The 22,982-nt window shown below is 48.3% G+C and overlaps 1 protein-coding gene across 1 annotated transcript in view; it reads left to right on the top strand.

Annotated features, from left to right (window-relative positions):
* Window positions 1-22,982, top strand: part of LOC144951253 (calcium-binding mitochondrial carrier protein SCaMC-2-B-like) — a 57,016-nt gene continuing 34,034 nt past the window's right edge. Inside the window, exon 1 of the mRNA XM_078881404.1 lies at window positions 1-330. Within this exon, the coding sequence (XP_078737530.1) occupies window positions 163-330 (168 nt within the window). The 5' untranslated portion in view covers window positions 1-162. The remainder of the gene's footprint in view (window positions 331-22,982) is intronic.

The following is a 22,982-nucleotide window of genomic DNA, read 5'->3' as shown; positions in this document are numbered from 1 at the left end:
CCCCCGCCCGTTGAAGCCACGCCCCCCTCCCCTCCTCTCATTAACCATCGCGTGGGCAAAGCCAGCGCTGAGGAGATTTGTGTGTGTTTTGTTGTCAGAGACGCGCTCGCTCCTTCGTGTAAGCTCCCACCGTTTGTACCCTTCACTTCGACGAGGCGGAGAATGCTCGAGAAGCTGGCGGAGAGCAGCGCCATTTACCGCAAGGAGAGGCGTCGGCTCTCGCGTCTTTTCGGCCTTCTGGACGTGAACCGCGACGGTCACATCTGCGCGCAGGACCTCACCGAGGGCGCCAAGATCCTGGGCGTCAATCGCACGCAGAGCGAGCTCATGGTAAGGACTCGCTCGACGGCGAGTAGAATGAAAGTTGTTAAAAAAGAGAAAAAGTAAAAAAACGGCGGGAAATTTTTTTGAGGTGGTGGTTTTTTTTTGGGCTTTCAAGAGAGCGGCCTTGTATTTGGTAGAGCGGATAAGCGCCGGCGGAGGGTCACGCGCGCCCTGATTGGTTGCCGAGCCCGCGCGTGCCACGCTTTGGCCAATGGGCGAGCAGCACCTCGGCTCCGCGTGTGCGAAATGTAAAACGTCGCCGGCCGTCGTCGCCTATAATCGCGCCGGTTTACGCGAATTAATCAACGGTAGATCATTAACGACAGATAATTAACGACGGGTAATTGTTTAAGGACAACGGCTCCTCTCCGTATGCCGTGCCCCCTCCTCTGTGCATCTCGTGTTACTACCCGAACATTGATTATTTTTGAGGCGTGGGTTTCTTAGGTTTCGCCGTTAAACCGGCGTTTTGCATCAGCCACGTGTCCATGGGGGTTGAGAATGCACAGTGACTTAGACACACAGCCGATATACAGTATACTAAACATTGTAAACTGTTGATTACATTTAGTTTATCGCGTAAGGCCCACTCGGCTATGTAAGGAGGGGGGGGGGATTATGGGCCGTGGCAACGTACGCAGATGTATTTGCAGAGGCGCTGGTGTGGCGCTTAAGAATGCGAGTGTTTGACAACGGCGGGAAAGTTAGGATAATAATACATTGTAAAGGATAAAAACAAGTTAAAATCTTGCCACAAAAAACTTGCGCGCGTGCGGGAACTGTTGCTGTATCGTTGGTAAGCTTGTAATGGTAGTGGCGAGGCGCATAGCGATTTGTATATGGAGATTTTTTTGTTATACTAAACTACAACTCTAAAACTAGTTTTTATTTTACCAGGTAAGGACCACTGAGCTATGTAGCTCTTTTTCAGAAGTCACGAATGATGGCTCGACGGAGAAGTGGCTTTACCGTGTGGACATTTATAGTGGCGGCCAAATATTATAAAGTGAGTTGATTTATAAATGTGGAGGGGGGAAAAAAACCCGGAGAAAAATCCACGCGACCACAGTGAGAGAGACACCGCAAACTCAAAATATATACAGCAGCAGGCGTCGCGTTCGGAATCGAACCCACGACCTCTTGTATATCAGGTGAGGTCGTCAACATCTCCGAGCCACCGTGATGAAGATGAGCGAGAGAGACACGCAAACTCCAAATATACAACGGGTATCAGGGTCGGGATTGAACCCATGACCTTCTGCATACCAGGCGAGGTAGTTAACATCTAGCCACCGTCGTCATGACGAGAGAGAGAGAGAGAGACACGCCAACTCCAAATATACAGCAGTAGTCGGGGTCGGGATCGAACCCACACACTATTGTATACCAGGCGAGGTAGTCAACATCTAGCCACCGTGACGCCCCACAACACCACATGTGTGAGAATTGGCGGTCTTTAATGGGGCTTAGACCCCCTACCCCTTACTCTTCTTGTTGTGTAATTCTTACATAAGTCAGGAGGGTTTACCGGTAGCCCTCGCCGCCGATGTTCAGCCGTGGCTAAATTCACCGAGCAAATGTCCTCATCGCTACTTGCCTACTCCACAGATTACCATGCGGCTTATCAACACAACTTCCTGTGTAATTAAGAATACACCTTGGCAAAGCCTCGCTGACTTTCTCCGTTATACGCTCTAATGAGGGTCCTGCATTCGGATGTTCGGCCAATGTCTTTGGCACGGTTGGCTATGTATGGTGGGGTAAGAATCTTCTTGGTTCTTTCGGTAAAGTCACGTAGAAGGGAAATAATAAAACAATAAAAATAAAACCTAATAAAATAATATAATAATATAATATTTGTTTTTATTTCCCTTCTACGTGACTTTACCGAAAGAACCAAGAAGATGAATCCCTGCAGTCACGAAAGCTTTAAATTGAAATTTAGTGGGGTAAGAAGTTTAACAGACACCGGAATCTGAATATTTATACTGGAGGAATGAAGCGCTTTTTTATACAGATGTCCAGTAAAACACTTGTGGGAGGAGACACGGGAGTAACCCCAACATTCACGTGATGGATAACACTCAAAGTTTTGCACAGACGGATTCAACAATCCATTGCCGCACTGCCATATTGTGGTGGCCTCGCCAACTCTGAATGGAAAACGGCAGCGGATTTAGCTCTACTAATCCACCAGGAGCTTAAGTCTCCTCTTAAGAGGCTGACTTTTGTTCAGGTTACATAATGGGTCACCTTGTGCCGGAGTAAAGCGGCATTTTATGAGTGCGTTTCGGGTGACTGCCATTCTTTATCGCCCGCTATATATTTTACCGGAGCGTCATTTGACGCATGTGTTTTTTATCATGGTACTTTTTTGCCAGTATCAAAACATTAAAAAAAGGTGTTACCCTTTCTGGCAATAAAACACAGGGGGCCTTAAGATGTTCAAACACTAAATGGAAACATTTAGCAAGGAACCAAGTCCGCATTAACCACACACCTGTGGTGAACATGCAAACAAACATGCTCTGAAAGTATATGCATTGTCTTTTTGAAACTGAGTTTTTATTCATAAGAGGTTTTTTGGATTAGATCGCGTAAACATATAAATGTGTCGTTAAACCCGCCGCCACCCGACACAGCCAACTAGTAAGGGTTGTCACGTAAACAGAACGTGGCCAATTCGTCACTAGTACAGCACGCCGGTGTGTTGGAGAGCCAAGCCACAATATTTACAACACACCGGTGGAGATTTTACGCTGGTACAATGGGAATGGACAAGCCCTGACCCCCTCCGGTGCTACTATCGGTCAGGGAGGAGGATGAGGGGGAGTCACCCGTTTGTTATGGAAAATTATGCGCCGTGGCAACATACTGAGACGCATTTGCAGCCGCGCTGATGTGGTGCATCCGAATGCGCGGGTTTGGCAACGGGAACGTTAGGTAAATAATACATTGTAAAGGATAAAACAAATTCTTGCCCCAACAAAACTGTGCGTGTGTGGTAATTGTTGCTGTATTGTTGGTAAGCTTGTAATGGTAGCGGTGGTGAGGCACATAGCGATTTGTATATGGAGATATTTTTTTTGCTGTACTAAAGTCAAGCTCTGAAGCTCGTTTTTATTTTACCAGGTAAGGCCCACTGAGATGGTATGTAGCTCTTTTTCAGAAGTGACCTGGCTATCACGATTGATAGCTCAACAAAGTGGCTTATCGTGTGGATATTTATAGCAGTCAAATAATCTAAACGCATATTGCAAAATGTGGAGGGAAAAGCCTGGAGGACCCTGAGAAAAATCCACGCGTCCACGGGGAAAAAAACATGCAAACTCCAAATATTCAGGCGTCAAGGTTTGAATCAAACCCACGACCTCCTCCATACCTGGCGAGGTAGTTAACATCTGGCCACTATGGTGCCTTTTAGTCAACCTTTATAACGTTCATTCTAGATTTGAAGTTTTCGTGACTGCAAGGGTCCCATACTCTTTGTTTTTTCGGTAAGGTCACGTAGTTAAAAAAGAAAATAAATAAATTAAATCACGACGTTTCGGAGGCAACACAAGCTTCCGTCTTCAGGTGGAACCGTCACAGCAAAATTTTATAACGTTCCTCTGGAGCCATCCACCTCCAAACTCCAGATGATCTAAAATGTCTCTGTCAGGCCATTCATTAGAGAGACCACCTCACCCCAATACTAAAATTCACCCTGTGGCTCTCAATTCAATCGCAGATCAATCCCGACATTGCACTGGGCGTCTCCCCGTGGACTGCCTTCTCGTCTCGCTCTGCCACCCCACCCCTCCCCATCAGCACACTCGCCGGTCCATCAACCAAAAGAGCATCTCTCGAAATCCCCCAGTCGACGTTCGTCCGGTGTGTTGAGGTCACTCATTCTCCCTGTGCTACCCTGGTAAAAAACTAAAAAGAATAATGAAAGTTACGACAACAGGAGCAGCATTAAAAGTGTGTTGCTTAGAAAAATGGAAGGAACCAGAAACAGTGGAAGACCTTACTGATAATGGCTTGATTATGACATAAGAGATTGGTGCCAGAAAGCTGTGGCACTGCTTGGGCAAATTGTCACCAAACGGAGAGGAAAGTTGAAACAAATGACAAAATGTCCAGTGGATCTGCCCATAGACCGTGATGATGATGAATAGTCTTTTCCTCCCAGCCCTCCGTGCTGTCGATTCCCTGCCTCTGTTCAAGTCCAGGCCCAAGACGTTCTTCTCCCCCTGCTCTGTGTACGACCTTTGTATACAATAAATATGCTTCCCACTGTTTTTATGTAGAGTCTTGGGATACGGTCACAGATGCTGTATATATATCCACATTTTCTGTTGTAATGTATACACAGACGGATGTCCACATGAGTATTCATGGAGACTGACTTGCATTTTTCCCCTACAGTCTTACAATGCGGTTATATTTTGATGCTATATAAATCCACATTGTATTTGATCGCACTGCGTCTTGGGGTGCGGTCACATTTAGACGCCATATAAGTCCACATTGTATTGAATAATGTTTGTAATTTTCATTAACAATGTCCTCAGCGGACGTAATCTATTTCCTGGCTGTAGCAATGCGTATTCTGCGTCTTCTTTATTAATAGAACTAAGGCACGGCTCGTGGCGCACGCCTGGACTAGCACTTGCGTACAGGAAGTCCTCCAGTCAAAGGGAACGAACGGAACAAGACCAAACAATGGATCGTACATCTGTCCCAGCCATCCGCATGGATCGTGCACATGGGAAAGAGGTTGGCGAGGTTTCACTAAATTATGTAAAAAAAAAGTAAGTTACGTCCCGATACACAGAAGAGCCATTGTGCCGCGCCAGTCAGGCGCCGCTGTGGTCGGTGGGTTCAAGGTTGGCTGGGAGAGACGGAGAGAAAAGGCAGCTTTTACCCCCTCCTCCCCATATCTCCATGCAAACAATTCTGCCGTACAGTGACACGATACTGCGACACAAGCGAGCGTCATGCAAATTTATGATGACAGACGCATTTGATCTCTCTCACGCTCGGTGTTGAGTCAGCGGGGAACACTTTGTTCTTTTCAGAGGGGGGGGTGGGTGGTGAGTCACTGCTGATTGCGGGGCCTAACCCACCCAGGTAAGCGCATGCCGTGTGGAAATGCTGTAAATATTTTTTTACGCAGGGCTGTTATAGCTGGAGTGATGGGGTGGGGGGGGATTTAATATCGTCATCGGGAATGCATCGCTTGTTGGAATTTGGTCATAACGCTAAGGGGAGGTTTGTGCCCAGACAGTGGCATCCACCATGCATTCACGGGTGTTTAATATTTTTTTTAAAATAAATAGATTGTTTAAAAACCTGGTGCCTGAATGCATCATGTGTACCCATTACACACAACTTGTGTCAATTAAAAATGCGTCAGATTCCCACAATACAAAATGCACCACCGTAAGCAATGCACAGTAACACCCTTCATAAATAAAATAAAAATACCCTTGCCGATTTAGACTCGCCTGCTTATAAAGTTAACGTGCGTAACTTGCCTAAGGCCTCGTGACTGGAATACACCACATCTCAGAAGCGGAGAAAGGTTGAGCCTGGATAGTAGTGCTTGGATGGGCAGTTCACCATGCCTGGACTGATGTTATAGGCTGCTTCGAGGCTACGCACCTCCGATTTGCACGCTTGTGCTGCGTGCGGTTTGAAAGAAGTTCAACATCCATACGCAGTGGGCAGAGCAGCAAAAAAACATTGTTGCAATGTACTTGTATGCTGCCTACCTCCGACTTGCACAAGTATGGTCTAATAACCCCCACGTACAAGCAAACTTTTGGATTGGTTTTAACCTCCTGGGTCTCATCAGCACATTCCACCTTAAACAAATCTTGCTGGATAACATCTGGAAAGGCAAGGGGCCAATGGACTGAAACTTTTTGCTTTATATGTGCAGTCATGAGAACTGTGATATTTTGCCTTTGCCCTTAAATGTCCACATGACATAATGAGTTTGTGTACGAGAATGCACCTCCCCCTGGGACATTGTAGGGTGGCATGGAATTTAGGAAGGCAGTGCTGTCTCGAAGCAGAGGAGGGGACCCTATTAGGGTAGGCGTGTGGGCACTTGGAATGCATGGTCACGAGATTGGGAGGCTAATGTATCCGGTGTCTTGGCGTGTGTGGATTGTTACCCTTACCGTATTCTCCGCATTATAAGACACTACGGAAAGTAAAATGCACCCAAAGTTATACAGATCTAGTCTCGCACACACACAGCTACCGGATTATACAGCTTGCTCCATAAATGTTTTAACACTTATATGGGACTATCGTTTTTAATGGAAAAAGAACGGATAATACACTGTAAAATGATAACAAATGTATTTCGATTTAAAGCTTTCGTGACTGCAGGGATTCATCTTCTTGGTTCTTTCGGTAAAGTCACGTAGAAGGGAAATAATAAAAATAAAACATAATAAAATAATTCTCACGACGTTTCGGCCACAACGCAAGTAGCCGTCCTCAGGTGGAGAACCAAGAAAACAAAAGTATGTTAATAGCTTCAAAAAGTCAGTTCCACCTATTCACCATCATTGTCAACACATGCCTGGAATCTTCTTCGGGTGGTCTTCAGAGCCCGGAGGCACATTTCTTGTGGTCTTGTTGCAAATTCTCGGAAGTGTTAACATTTTTTTGAAGCATCCTGTATTATAAAGCTCACCCCCAACTTTTTTTTGCTTTTGAAATACAAGGAAAAACGTGCATCTTATAATCTGGCGAATACGGTATAACTATCAGCACATCATGGATAGTCGATGCTGTCTGTGGTGTGCAATGGTTAGCACGCTGGGCTTTAAATCCACGTGTCGGGCATTCAATCCTCTGCCGTTGCAATTGGAGGGCATTCCCCCACCTCCGTCCGACCAACGCTATTAACGGGTATACAGCAAAGTTGGTCGATTTTGCAGGTCGTGTCTGGTGGGGTCATGTGTGGGTATTCCGACCTCTTCAGAGACTTCGAGATTTGAAGGTTTTGTGACTGCAAGGATTCATACTCTTAGTTTTTTCGGTAAAGTCACGTAGGTAAAAAAATGAAATTAAAATTAATAAAAATAAAATAATAAAAATCACGACGTTTCGGAGGCAACACAAGTCTCCGTCATCAGGTGGGACCGTCACAGCCAGATTTGCTGTATCAGCTGTATCAGCAAATCTGGCTGTGACGGTCCCACCTGATGACGGAGACTTGTGTTGCCTCCGAAACGTCGTGATTTTTATTCCTTTATTTTTATTAATTTTAATTTAATTTTTTTACTCTTCAGAGACGCATAACCAGCGTGGATGAGTAGGCCAAAGACCCTCCAGAGGAGGCTCTCTCGGGGAGTTTTTCCCAAACTCGCGAGCCCTCGCGCTCCACCTTTCCCCCCCCCCCCACCGTTCAAATGCAAAATGAACTCGTTCCACGCTGCACGCGCCGGATGATTGTTAAAACACGTTCCCGCGTGATGCGCACTAAGCAATCTGCATCACGTTACACGTGTACACACACGCACGGAACACATGCACGCACACATACACACTGATGTCTTACTCTTAATTTGAAATGGCTCTATTAACGCAGACATCGTTGATTGCTTGGTGCAGTGTTCTTCACTCATTTTCGGGGGGGGGGGTGGGGTTATTCGGCGGTAAGACATGAGTGTGAGGGCCACCACATCACCACATTTGAAACCGCTGGGGTTTGACAGCAGCGCGATGATGGTGGTGAGTACACTATGGGAACCTCATTTGCCAGTAAAAATGTGATAATTGTTTTTTTACCCTTCTATCTGGCAACAAAACTGACACCTTTTTACAAGGGGTCATGCTTGCATAGACCGCAATACCTGCAGTCATAATACAAACAAAAGAACACAACTCTGATAATGTATGCACTGTCCTTGAAGTTGATTGGTCCACAGCCGAGACAGCTTTCATTGGAGCCTAGTCTCACATGGGTTGGACCATTATCAGAGTTATGTTCTTTTGTTTGTATTATGTCTGCAGGTATTGCGGTCTATGCAAACATGACCCCTTGTAAAAAGGTGTCAGTTTTGTTGCCAGATAGAAGGGTAAAAAACCAATTATGATGGTGGGGAGTGTTTTGACATTCTCGTATTGTCAGGGGCCGTACGTCAGGGGCTGGTACTAAAGGCCACCAGGGGGGCCCGCCAGTGGCCCCCGCGGGCCTTGCAGTGAAGAATACCGGCCTCGTGCGTCACGGGGGGGCGGGGGGGGTTTAGCATTCCTTCGGGCGTGTGTGGCACAGAACAGAGGTCGCAACCGGGTACCCGATACCCGTACCCTACCCGATACCCGGCTACCCGTACCCAGCCGGGTACGGGTACCCATTTGCGACCCTGGTGCGGCCGTTGACGGGTAAGGAATGAAAACCCGTTTGCGACCTCTGGCACAGAACGAGTTGCTTTGTATTTGAATTGGAGGAGCAAATTGGTGAACGAGGATGGACGTTAGCGTGGTTGGGGTTGGTGGGGTGAGTTCGCGAGAACCCTCCCCTAGAGGTTATTTGGGGCACTCTCTAGTGGCGGGCCTGTCCACCAAGAGTGGCACGAGCAAGCAATCGCAGCACTGCAGCTTCCACAAGTACGGCTGCGTTGTTTAATGGTCTTCTTCTTGGTTCTTTCGGTAAAGTCACGTAGAATGGAAATAATAAAATAATAAAATAACCCATAATAAAGTAATAAAATATTAATTTATGTATAATGTTTTATTTTTATTATTTTATTATTTCCATTCTACGTGACTTTACCGAAAGAACCAAGAAGATGAATCCCTGCAGTCACGAAAGCTTTAAATCGAAATTGTTTAATGGTGTTCTGCTGCTACTTCTGCTGCTTCGTTTCCGAGACTTGGTCTCGTGATTTTCGCCAGCCTGTGATGTCAATGCATTGGAATGCACGGGTGGGTGTGAGTGAGTGCAAGGGGCCCCAGAATGCCCCTCTTGAATCTCCTCAATGTGCAAGAGGCGCCTCCCCCTGTTCTTCATGCTCTGGCGGCGAGAAAAAAGTCTCCCCGCTTGGGAGCTGCTTCCAAACTCCCCCCCCCCCCCAGAGGGCTTCGCATGGCGCTGAGGGTGCACCACGTGACGTGGGGGGGGGAGTTGCCGGTTGCGTTTTTCTTGACGAACGCGAACGCTCTGTGCACCGGAATATTCTCCAACTTTCTTTTGCGATTTGCTCTCAACGCGAGCTTGGAAGCGACCGCCGGGTGAGGTGTGTCCAGGAGGATGGAGCGCCGAGCTGCCAATGCTGAGAGCCTGGCTTTGAATCCAAGCAGCTGTCTTTGATTAAAGCAGTCCTCCTCGAGTGTTGCCAGCTGATGGTGGTCTCGGCGAGATCACCAATGACTTGCACGGCGACCCATACACTCACAGAGAAAAGACCCTAAGACTCGCTTTTAGACGCACAGACATGCAGGAATCCATGGGGTTTTTTTGTCCGTTCATCAGTGAACCGGGCTGGGGCTGAGGTCATCAACTCGCTACATTTGCATTAAAAGTATTTAGGGAAGTGTAAACAAAAATGTCAATTCACAACTCAAACCGGGTTCTTACTCAAATGAATGTGGGGTAATTTGCCATCCGAAGCCAGTGCTGGAAACCCCTCTCTCTGATGACAGCGACGAGGTGACTTGCCTTAGAGTACGTCTTGAGTGCTTTTGTCAATCCACTGCTGGATGACGGCCTCTCCGGGTAAGGGCATGTCGAGGGGGTTATATGATCATACTTCACCACTGGTCAGCCAGCAGTAAATGGCACTGTTGAAGGTGTAATAGATAAGTACGTTTGCTGAACTGGGCAAGGTTATTTTAAAAGCTCGGGGAAAAGGGATCGTTGAACGGAATTCCAAAGTGGAGCAGTGTGAGGGAAGAATTTGGGAGAGACGTATAGTGACCTGCAGTGTGGTGAGTGAGTGGGTGAGTACGTGGGTGGGCGAGTGAGTGGGTGAGGACTATGTAATGTACGGTGAACTTAATACGCACAGCACGTAGCCAGCCGTGCTAGTCGGAGGTTTGGGAACGATTCCGAGGTGAGGGGTGATGCTTAACCCCGCCCTGTTTGTATTTAAAAGAAGACTGAACACATATACATAAAATCGCAACACAAATCTTAAAAGAAAAAAAATATATGAAAGGTGACGTTTGTGTAGTGGTCATTCTTCATAGCACATTGGCCGGGAGAGAAACACTGTACAATAAGAGTGCACTTAACACCACAGGGCCTCATGCGAATAACTTTTTTTACACGTTTTCTGATTACCAATGTTTAACTTTGGATACGAATAGTTACAAAATAGTTACTATTGAGCAACAATAATCAAGAAGTACTATTACTAAGAATTCCATTTTATATACAAAGTAAAGTCATAAAATGTTGCTGCGGAGAATGCTCGGCATTTTCGGGAAATGTTAGGGAAATGCAACGTGGCATTAATGCATTGTAGATGTCATTGATGGCAAGAAGTTGTGATGTGTAGGACACGTGTATGCGTGTTTGTGTAGAAAGGGCAGTTTGTGTGTACGTTGAACTTCTTTCGCACCGTACGTAGTCCACCATGCTAATCGGAGGTGCAGTGTTGAATCTTTGGGCGGTGTTGAGTCTATGGGCAGTGTTGATTCTATGGGCAGTGTTGAGTCTATGGGCAGTGTTGAGTCTATGGGCAGTGTTGAGTGTATGGGCAGTGTTGAGTCTATGGGCAGTGTTGAGTCTATGGGCAGTGTTGAGTCTATGGGCAGTGTTGAGTCTATGGGCAGTATGTATGTGTGTACGTTGAACTTCTTTCGCACCGTACGTAGTCCACCGTCCTAATCGGAGGTGCAACGCCTCTTTAGGTAAATTGTTTTCTTTTTACAGTTTACCGCCAAGCGGCGTTGCAATATCGCCCAGAGGTCGGTGACTTGAGACAAAGATAAGGATTTGCATGTGTCAGGGCACTTGGGCAATATCCTCGGCAATTCCAAAGCGCCTTTACACGCACAGCTCATCTCGACCCCTACCATTGCACCCCCTCCACTGCCGCAGTCCAACCGCAGGCATTGGGTACCCCGAATGCTGCAGGGTGTTGGAATGCTTTGAGATTCGACGCCCCCCGGTGCAATTTTAACCCAGGTCGCAGTGCGTACGCGGCACCCCGTCGCGCATTCGGGAGGAGGTTTTGCCGATCTCTTACACCAGGGGTCGGTACAAAATTCAGTATTTCAAGAGCCGCAATGCATCTGAGTACATACTGTACTCACGTACATATCGTCAAGAAGCAGCCCGTAAAGAGCCGCATGCGGCTCCGGAGCCGTAGGTTGCCGACCCCTGTCTTACACGGTACGATTGGTGGGATAGGTTTGGTGCGTGTGCGACTTGGTAACTGCTCCCGTTGGGCAAAGAGGGAATGTTTAAGTTGGTGAAGTGGGTTTTGTCACTCGGGGGCAATACGTCTGGTGCGTGTGTTTTTGTTGTCAATTAAGTCGTTTGCGAGAGATTGTTTGGCAAATTTGGACCCGTGACATCGGCGCACGTGGCTTGCTGCTTGGAATAACATGACGGGATCTCTTCTCAACAGCCTCTGCGAAGTGGATGGCTCGTAATATTTGTGGCTGATGCACCCGCAGTAGAGTATTCGCCAGGTCGGCCGCTGGGCTTGAAACGTGAACCGCTGTAACAATCGGCGAACGCGCCACCAATGGCCGGGGCGTGGTGCTGGCCACCCACCCTCTCGTGTGCCGTGCCAGCCCACAGAGGTGCTCGCTCTACAGAGGTCGCAAACGGGTTTTGATTCCTTACCCGTACCCAGCCGCACCAGGGTCGCAAACGGGTACCCGTACCCGGCCATACCCGTACCCTACCCGTACCCGGCCGGGTACGGGTAGGGTACGGGTATCGGGTACCTGATTGCGACCTCTGGGATGAAGCCATGTTGCAGGCGCGGGTTGATTCTAGGAACTTGAATTGTGAGAAGAGACAAGACGTTGGGAAAGGAGTAACAAACGGTTACTCACCAGTGACTCACGGTCTACCCGTCACTGGGCCGCACCAGGGTCGCAAACGGGTACCCGTACCCGGCCGGGTAGCCGGGTATCGGGTAGGGTAAGGGTATCGGGTACCCGGTTGCGACCTCTGTCGCTCTAACAGCACTTGCCCCAACAGTCTATCACAGGCTACACTGCGGATCCTTTTTCTTTCTGTGGTGAAGACTGCAAGAGCAGATCTTGGGAGGCCGGGTGTTGACCGCGCGCAACAGTTTTAAGCAGAAGGAAGGAAGCAATGGCACACGAGCGGGAGGGGGGGTGCGGTAGGTGGCATCGGCGGCATTCGCCATGGTGACCTCCCGTCTGTGTTTACAATAAAATAAGAATTCCCCGAAGTGAGTTTCTGTTTTCGCATTTGATTCATTCCGAGAGTAGCGGTAGCCTCCTGCCACCTGGCCGTTATGTCCCTCCCTGTTTATTTTCCCGTTTTGCAATTCCCACGATTTGTCGTTGAGCCGAGACTCCGGTGACACAGCTGGCGACACGGTCGCGTTGAGACCTCCGTTCTTCTTTAAAGTCACGTAGAAGGGAAGTAATAAAATAATAAAAATAAAACATAATACAATCATTCTCACGTCGTTTGGGCCACAACGCAAGCAGCCGTCCTCAGGTGAAAACCAGGTCTGTCGAGGCGACAGCGTCTGAAGTCACGAAAGCTTTAAATCGAAATTTAACTTCCGTTCTTGTGAACTGAACCCTGCTCCCCAAGCTTCCCTTGGCCCCCCCCTCACCCCCCCTGCCCGCCTGCCTTCTGGATCCCTTGTGGCCACGACCAACTATCCCCCAACCTCTGCCGCAAGAACGGCGCTCTCTCTCTCTCTCCGACTGGTGGGGATGGTTCTGTCTTGACAAAGCGAGAAATGCTCCTGAGGTTCCATCGGCATGCGCGGCTGCTCTTCCTGTTTTCATCCCCGTCAGACCCCCGTGTTCCCGGGACGGGTCCAATCACAATGGCCCCCCTTCTGACCGTGCTGTTTCCCTCGGGCCTCTGCTAAACATAGGGTGTTTTTCTTTTTTGTCTGACGTCCATACCGTTGTTTTATTGTGTTGGGGAGAGAGTCGGGGTGAGGTTTGTGGGGGACAGGCAGTGGGAAATACGAGAGGCGCACGCGCGCATGCGCTGGCACAGACAATGCTGGCACATGTGGCTCCGCAACGCTGAAATATGAAATGGCTCCACCCGCCCTCCCCTCTGCACCCAAAGATAATGATGCCCTGTGTAGGCTTAACAGGGATTTTTGGGGCAAGTGCTGTAAGCGAGCACCTATGAAGGCTGGCACAGTACACGAGAGGGTTGCCACCCACCCTCTCAGCACCACGCCCGACCGCCTTTGTCTCCCGAGTGCTGATGTTTTTACACGCCGCACCAGGTACTCATTTGAAGCCGAGACGATTGAGGGGAGGAGGCCCAGGACCGGTTCAGATAATCGTCACTGGTGTTGTCCGAGAGCGGAAATTGAACTCGGGTCGCCAGGTTTGTAGTGCAGCGCGCTGACTGTAACACTCCCGCTCCCCACACACACACCCGCCACGTTTAAAACAAGAATGTCATGCTCCCCTCCTCCCTCTCCTGGCCCTTTTATATACATGGCTGGCTCCATCCGTCTGATCCAAGTTCGAGCTCGAGAACGTAGGGCTGTAGAGAGAGGGGGAGGGCATCTGGGGCCACTTTGCCACGAGTCTCATATCTGAGGGGGACCTCGAAGTGGAGAGGCGGCTTCGAACAAAGCAAATGGGTGGGGGGGTGGCTCAGAGAGGACCCGACGTGCCCCCTACGGCCGTCGAAACCCTTTCGGTAAAAACCAAAAGACTCTCCTCGCCGACTCTGCCTGTGTGTGGCTGATGATTTGTTGTCCGCTCTGATGTTTGAGGAGACCACCACGCTTGGGGGGGGTGGTCGGGGGAGGATGTCGCGATTTTGTTTTTGGAAATGTCTCGGGCGTGATTGACGGCGCCTGTTTTTGCGCATGTTTTGTTGGCTTTTGTTAAAACATTTTTTTTTAATACTTTACAAAAAAACATTTCCCTCCAGCTGCCCCAAACACGCGGCTCGAAAATAAATAGCGGAATGGGAATAGAGATGCATTTATGTCACAACCCTGTCAAGTTAGCACAGTGAAAGCTTATTTTCACTCGTGTTTTTTTTCACACAGATCATAGGTCACAGCCCATTGTCATCTATAGGTCACGAGATGATTGAAGGGCAGAAGTCCTCTTCCTCCATATCTTTGCGCGTTAATTTACAAATAATGAAAAACCCCCTGATGTTCTCTACAGTCTCATGATGAAGTTAATCTGCGTTCCCACGTCTCGAGATGCATTTAGATGCTAGCCTCTTACCAAGTCATGGATACTCAATCAGCAGAGGGCAGTGTAGTGAAATTCATGTGTGTGCTGTATTTGTATGTTCCCAAGTGGGTTACCCCTCACCATCACAAGTGATTGGATGGGTGACCGTCGGCTGTTGTATGTACGTACGTTGAACTTCTTTTGCACCATACGTAGCCAACCGTGCTACTCGGAGGTGCAGTGTTGGGTCTATGGGTAGTGTTGAGTCTGTTTAGTGTTGAGTCTATGGGCAGTGTTGAGTCTATGGGCAGTGTTGAGTCTATGGGCAGTGTTGAGTCTATGGGCGGTATGTATGCATGTTGAACTTATTTCGCACCAACTGTGCCAAACGGTAGGTGGATGGGAAGGACAACAAACTAAACGCAACAAGCAGTTTTCATGAAATGAGTTTTCAATCTCGATGACGATTTAAAGGTGCACACCTCCAGTGGCTTCCTAATATCGGAAGGATGAGCGTTGCGGACGGCCGCAGAAGCGCATCTGAAAACACCGCGCGATGCGGTGAACACCGTCTTTGTTCAGTGGCTAGCGAAAATCCGCTGTGAGGATGACCGGCGTTCTCGTGATCGTTTATACTTTATGACGAGATCAGCGAGGTCTTGCGGTTCATTTGTGGCAAGCACTTTGTGGGTAATATAGGCGGCTGCTGGATTGATTCGTCAGCGCAGTGAAATGCAATTGTTGTACTGTATCGATTTAAAGCTTTCGTGACTGCAGTGATTCATCTTCTTGGTTCTTTCGGTAAAGTCACGTAGAAGGGAAGTAATAAAATAATACAAATAAAACATAATAAAATAATTCTCACGACGTTTCGGCCATAACGCAAGCAGCCGTCCTCGGGTGAAGAATGAAACGCCACCAAGCTTGGAGCGTATATTTAAGCTGGGTTGGAGGGGGGGAGGTGGGAAGAAGAGCGCCTTGACAAAATAATTTGCATATCATGAGGAATTTCGCATATTTATGGGAAATATATATTTATGGGAAATATGCTAAATATGCTAAATTCCTCTTGATATGCAAATTATTTTGTCAAGGCGCTCTTCTTCCCCCCTCCAACCCAGCTTAAATATACGCTCCAAGCTTGGTGGTGTTTCATTCTTCACCTGAGGACGGCTGCTTGCGTTGTGGCCGAAACGTCGTGAGAATTATATTATTATGTTTTATTTTTATTATTTTATTATTTCACTTCTACGTGACTTTACCGAAAGAACCAAGAAGATGTTGTACTGTATTTAAATGTTTTGCTTGTCTGCTCCCCAGCGTGGCGAAGTATGCCAAAACAACCCCCACAAATGACACGGCGTGCGGGGGAAGACCTCATCCAGCAGTGGACAGGCGTAGCTTTACTATTTAGTTTGTAGTGTTTAGTAAGTGGAGCTCGGCGAGGGCTCTCCAATTCACACCCTTCTCCCAGGCCTCTCTCCTCTCCGCCCCCCGCACCTCGTCACCGATCCGATGTCTGCTAAGTCCACTAACGTCACTAGGCTGCTCTTATTTCGCGCTCGCTGCCAACTCGCGCTGTGAACCGTGCCCTCCGTGGATTTTTTTTGTCGCTGCTGAACGCGCCGCCATACGGCATGCACTGTAAATCATCATAATTTTTTTTGCTCTCTGGGGGTTTCGGGTTCGCGCTGCGTAATGTTAGCGCCACGATGACCGTTTCTGAGTCGCTAATTTGCAGGATTGTGCCAAGCCGCTGGTACCGATGACCGTGCTTCACTTTTTATTTCACGCTTTGCATCTCAAGGTTGTGAAAGTGGCTGCGAATGGCTTTCTTAATCGAATGTCGACTTAAAAAGTGGACGTGCAGCTGCAGCCCTGAAATGTTTGCTCTCTTCTGTCACCGCTGGCGGAAGGGCCCCTCCACTCAGGAGCTCCATTGAATGGAATTGTCCAAAAAGACGACCCCAATATTGTGTAGTAGTTAGTAGTAGGCGACTCCCGCAATCGAGTCTTGAGACGTGGAGAATCGGTGACGTCCTGCTGGAAAATTGTAACGTAATTTTAATTTTCAAAGTCTATTCGTGTGAGCTCTTGCCCAGCCGGTCGGTGACTGCTCATTAAATCCCTGCCCCCCCCCCGACGTTGATTTTCAGTCTCAGCTCGCATGCTTGCTGCCACCAATTGGAGGGGGGGGGGTGTATCCCCGAGTGCCGGCGATGCGTGGGGGGGCCCAGCATTATTGAAGCCACGTTACCTTTCTGCGAAACGTCACTCTGAAATTCACGGAACTCCCGCCGTTTCCGGACAATGCTAGACGTCACGTCTCAACATGCCGTGCAGACGCACATTACCGTAAGGCCGTGTGCCCGACCGACGCTTGCAAAGAGAGACCATCTTCTAACGCGGAGGAAAGACAAGGGGGCTTTTAGCACCCGCCTCCCATCGAGCATCCTCCGCCGGTGCCAGGCAAAACAGGCAGTGAAAATGTTCTTTTACCGTAATCGGCCACGCCGGTGTACATCGTGTGCAGGGGAGCGGGGTACAGGCACAAAACACGGATGGTGGTGGTGGTGGTGATGATGGGTTTCGCTTGTTGATGTTCCAGCAGGGGAGTGGTGGTGTGTGGTGGTGATTGAGTGGGGGCGTGGTGGGGGACACTTTCTGCGTTTTCTAGGACATGACGCCGTCGCGTGCGTCATTACGGATGACGGAGAAAACATCCTTTCCGAGCAATCGCCGAAATTGCCGTGAACGGTGCCACTGCCGGCACGCGAGAGCGAGGGTTCGGCGTTGCGGTGGCTAGGAGATGTCAACTCCCTCGCCTTGTATCCAGAAGGTCGTGGGTTCGATCCCGACCCTGTTGCCTGCTGTATATTTGGAATTTGTGTGTCTCTCTCATCATCATCATCACGGTGGCTAGGAGATGTTAACTACCTCGCCTGGTATCCAGAAGGTCGTGGGTTCGATCCCGACCCAGATGCCTGCTGTATATTTGGAGTTTGTGTGTGTCTCTCATCATCATCATCACGGTGGGTAGGAGATGTTAACTACCTCGCCTGGTATGTAGGAGGTCATGTGGGTTCCATCTCGACCCTGACGACTGTTTTATATTTGGAGTTTGCGTGTGTGTCTCTCCCTCCCTCCCTGTGGTCGAGTGGGTTTTTCCTTCCACACTGAGAATCAACCAACGTGCATTGAGTGTTTGGCTGCCGTAAATTTCCACGTGATAAGCCACGTGGTTGAGCTAACATTTTTGTCTAGGTCAATTCTGAAAAAGAGCTATACAGCTCGGTGGGGGAAAAACAAACCTGTAGAATATCTAATTATTGCATGCGAGGACTAGGGTCGTGCCAAACATACAGGAAAATGCAACTTGCACAGCGCAAAAAAAAATTCAAGTCTCGTTATCAAAAGAGCCTTGGACATTATCACCTCGGCGTATTCTTGCACGCGAACATAAAGGACATTTTTAGTGGTGGCCGGGTGGATCGGAGGTCAGAGACACTGCTGAGGACCTGGGTTCGAATCCGGATTCCAGCCGCTGCCTGTAGTGCATTGGGTTGATAGTCTCAGCCTGGTCACCAGTGACTGCACAACAAATATAACACCATTGGAACCTCATTTGCCATTAAAAAATATGATAATTGTTTTTTTACCCTTCTATCTGGCAACAAAACTGACACCTTTTTTACAAGGAGTCATGTTTGCATAGACCACAATACCTGCAGCCATAATGCAAACAAAAAACATAACTCTGATAATATATGCACTGTCCTTGAAGTTGATTGGTCCACACCCGAGACTGCTTTCCTTAGAGCCTAGTCTCTTTTCGCGTCATCTGGTCCAACCCATGTGAGAAAAGTAAAGTGAAACCTCCGATTATCATGGTTGGCTACGCACGGTGCGAAAGAAGTTCAACATACAGACATGCATACTGCCCATAGACTAACACTACCCATATACTTAACATTATACCTCCGATTAGCGCAGTTGGCTATGCATGGTGCGAAAGAAGTTCAACGCAGGCGTACAAACAGGGTTGCCTTGGGGCCGCCAAGTTCATTGTCGCGTCAGCATGGGCGAGAGCGGCAGCGTCGCTTGTCTCGGGAGGGCACGTAGACTCCCCCGCTTGCGCGCGTGTGTGTGTGTATATATATAAACGTTTCGGTGGGTGCGACGTTAAGTGAATTTTAGCGGCCTGCGGTCACGCGCTAGCGGGGAAGGCCGGGGGATCTGGGATTGCCGCCTCCACGAGCTGGCGGGAATAGCCAAAATATCTGAGAGTTCAGACGTATGTGCTTACACCGGCGGTTCAGGTTTACCCCCTCGCCCACCCTAATAATAGATTCCTCCGCAGAGACTGACATTTGCCGTACCACACGTATGACGGGTGACCCGGTGAATGGGTTGTGCGGTGTCGAGGTAGGGCTGTTAGTTTAGTTTCAGTTGTAAAAATTTAATGGGGGAAATTTTTTAATTATTGTTTTACAGGTTTTTTTTTTGCTTAGATCGCGTAAATATAAATGTGTAGTTAAACCCGCCACCACCCAACACAGCCAATCAGTAAGGTTTGTCACGTAAACAGAACGTGCCAATTTGTTACTAGTACAACACACCGGTTGTGTTGCAGAGCAAAGCCACAACATTTACAATCTGAGTACGACGTTTCGTCATTAATTACAACCAGCTTCATCAGGCGACAGCCAGATTTGTGGAACGGAACAGGAGGATTTCTCCTCGCGCCCAGGTGTCATACCCCGGCTTGCCAAGAGATGGCGGTACAACAGAATAAGGAACTCCGTCTGTTCCATCTGCATGGGGAAGAGCAGGGCTCTTTTTTGCAAGGCCCACCGGCCACTGGTGGCCCTCTGATGGCCTTTGGTGCGGCCCCTGACATCGTCCCCCAACAATACACACGGAGTGAAAACACCCCCATCATCATCATCGTGCTGCTGTCAAACACCGAATGGTTTCAAATGTGCGGCGGCCCTCACACTGGCGATGTCTTATCGGCAAAACTTGCCCCCTTCTGAAAATTATTGAAGAACGCTGGGATAGTGTTTCCTTCTCGCACTTGTGGGTTTTCTCACGGGTGCTCTGGTTTCCTCCCACATGTTAACACTCGTTGATTGGCTGAGAACACCTTCATACATCGAGGGACTGCAGAGCTTGGGCAATTGTTGGAGCCGGTTCATCGCGTGGCTGCCTTACCGCTTGTCACTGGTGTCTCCTCACACCTCCTTGAGTCGTTTTCTTTCTCTGTCTCTTCAATAGTGGGCAAATGCTGCTTGCATCACAAATTAAATGTATTAAGTAATATATAATTTCGAATTTATAATTGCGCTTTACATCCTAGGATCCCAATGCGCAATGCATGAAAATATGGAAACGGAACCGGGGGGGGGGGCGGGGGGCAACCGACCAAACTAAAAGAGGGAAGGTGCAGTTTAAAGAGATGGGTTTTCCAAGCAGACTTAAATGATGGTGATGGTAAGTGGAAAAACCTAACAGCGCAACATAGAAGCGGGTTGGAGTAGTGTAAAGCAGGTGGAGATGTAACCGGGAGTAGAGACCATGAGAAAAAAATTAACCCGTAAAAACAAAGTTTTTCACTATAAATCCTTTATATGCGTGGCATCGGTTTTATTTTATTATTCATTTCTGTTTTTCTTGAGTAAGAGTTTCATTTTTATCACATTGGTATTTTAAATTAAATATAAGGAAAGTCCTCTCGTCCTCTGGCTTGAGATGGCTGCCACCTATGGGTCAGATGATTGCCTGCCACCATTAAGCAATTGGTAATTAAATATAAAAAAAAAAAATTCCTAAAAAGTGTAAAAATTTGGAAAAAAATTTTCACGAAAATTAATTGTCACGCACAACGAGTCTGTGTGCAAAATGTCAGCTCGATTGGAAAAACGACCGAAAGATTTGCACGGTCGTAAACGCGCAAGCAAGCAAGTGAACTTAATATAAAGGATTTAAAAATAAACAGCTCTATGTTTGACCCACTTATCTCCGAATTGTTAAGATAGTTCACAGCGGGGATGAATGAATAAAGGCCGGCACGGGGAGTCTATTTTCGGGCCCAAATTAGGCCAAGAGAGGACTGCAAACGTTTGCGAGTAGCCGTTCACTTGGGTCCGTTTGAAGTCTTGCCCTGGATTCTAGCAATGACTGCACCACGCCGGTTGAGCGGCAGCCTCCTCGCCACGGCGACGGGCGTTTGAAGGGGCCACTTTGTTCGTGAGAACCCGGGCGGTTTTCGGAAAGAAACGTGTGCTGGTTATTGCGACACGTGCGGTCGGATTTGTACGCCCTTTGTTGTATATAACCCCTGTTCTCCGTTCTCACCGTGAGGTCAGCATTCGGTTCACGTGTTCATATAGCAGTGACAACAACAAAAACAACAACAACAACAACAAGAGCGATATCAGCGTTGGCCTGGAGGCAGGGGTCGTCGACCAAAATAAGAGCAATTTCTTTTGAATTCGGTAAAAAAAAAACCTTTTCAAGCGCCGCAATGCAATGTCAGTACGAGAGACGGTGGTGGTCCTTGATAAATAACGTCACGAAGCAGCAGTCCTTAATGAGCCGCATGCGGCTTCGGGGCCAGAGATTTCCGACATCCGGGCTGGAGGATGAACAGCTTCTAGTAGTGTCTGTATTTAAGAGTTTGCATCTTGAATCCCTCCCTCACTTGATGCAGCAAATCTGGCTGTGACGGTCCCACCTGATGACGGAGACTCGAAACGTTGTGATTTTTAAAAATGAATTTTAATGTCATTTTTTACCTACCTGACTTTACCGAAAGAACTACGAGTATGAATCCTTGCAGTCACGAAAGCTTCAAATCTCGAATCTAGATGTGTCCTTCGGCTCCCCCGACGAGTGTCGTTCGCCGCGACATCTGAAGTTTTGCTCAGCTCGCTTGGGAGCCTCTTCTTAGGCGACTGAAGATGGGTCTCAACAAGAACTGGAGAGAAGCTCCACCAAGCACGCGCTGCGAAACGTCAGGCATCGTGCGGGTGCAACGCGGGGTAACAACCCGGCATCGCGTTTCGGGCGGCTCTGCGTACGACGGCAGAACCGTGAAAAACTCCTTCACCAGGAATGGCCAATTAGCTCGCCAGGTCTCGCGAGGTCTGGCACATTCAGGATGATAAGCGGGTGGTTTGCAGGCGTGGATTTAGTAAACAATCAATTCCAATTGCTCCCGAAAGGGCTGTGTTTTGACAACGCGTCATCTGCAAACGGCAAACAACGAAACATTTCATCTCGGCGAGTGGTTGAGACGGATAGAACAAGGTAGCGATTAATATTGATTCTTACACTCGCAGCAATGTGAGCTGTGCATTTGAGAATCCTAATTTCTCTTCGTGTGTTTCATGTAATGATTAAGTTGACCTCTGCAGCCACTAGCGGCCCCTACAGTCACCGTACATGTACATGTGCAGCCCTTTGAAGGCCATGGTCAACCCACAGTGGTTGTAAAATGTTGCTTGACTACTTTATCATGCCGGTTCAGTACAGATCGGATACCACTCGCCATTAATTTTAGCCATGGGATGGTTAGCGTGGATGTTTGGTATGCGCCATACGTGCGGTTTGAACGTACGCACGTGCCAATCGGTTTAGCAGGATTAAACTATCGGTTCCACAGCTTTGGGAATCTGCAATCGATTCAGTGAAGAGCCGTTGTGAAATCGATAAAAAAAATCGATTGGCCACGCTTTTCTGTGCCCTTATTTTCGTTTGGCAAATTGTGGACATTTGTGAAACGACGGATTCACAAAGAGGGGGGGCGGGGGGGCGGCTTCCAGCACGCGGAGCGAAACGTCCGGGACAAGCTGCACGGCGGCACAAACCGCGAAAACCCACGCGGCCGCGAGGGCCGTACAGCACCTGTTGGGTGCCCCCCTTGCCTGTCGTCGCGTTTTGATCGTCTGGCGGTGGGCGGCACGAGCTGCCAATGAGGGCGGTGCGCTCTGTGCTATCAAGTTCATTAAAACACAAGAATCAGTATAGGATGCCACCCAATCCCCAATTTAAATATGTCTCCCCGACAGACCTGGTCTTCACCTGAGGACGGCTGCTTGCGTTGTGGCCGAAACGTCGTGAGAATTATTTTATTATGTTTTATTTTTATGATTTTATTATTTCCCTTCTACGTGACTTTACCGAAAGAACCAAGAAGATGAATCCCTGCAATCACGAAAGCTTTAAATCGAAATTTTTAAAACTATTCAAATCTTTTTATTTTTCCAGGTAAGGACGACCGTGCTTATGTATAGCTCTTTTTCAAAAGTGAC

Source organism: Lampetra fluviatilis, chromosome 61 (assembly GCF_964198595.1).
Source record: "Lampetra fluviatilis chromosome 61, kcLamFluv1.1, whole genome shotgun sequence".
NCBI classification, from domain to species: domain Eukaryota; kingdom Metazoa; phylum Chordata; class Hyperoartia; order Petromyzontiformes; family Petromyzontidae; genus Lampetra; species Lampetra fluviatilis.
The sequence above is the reverse complement of the archived record's forward strand: the minus strand, read 5'-3'. Positions and strand labels throughout refer to the sequence as shown.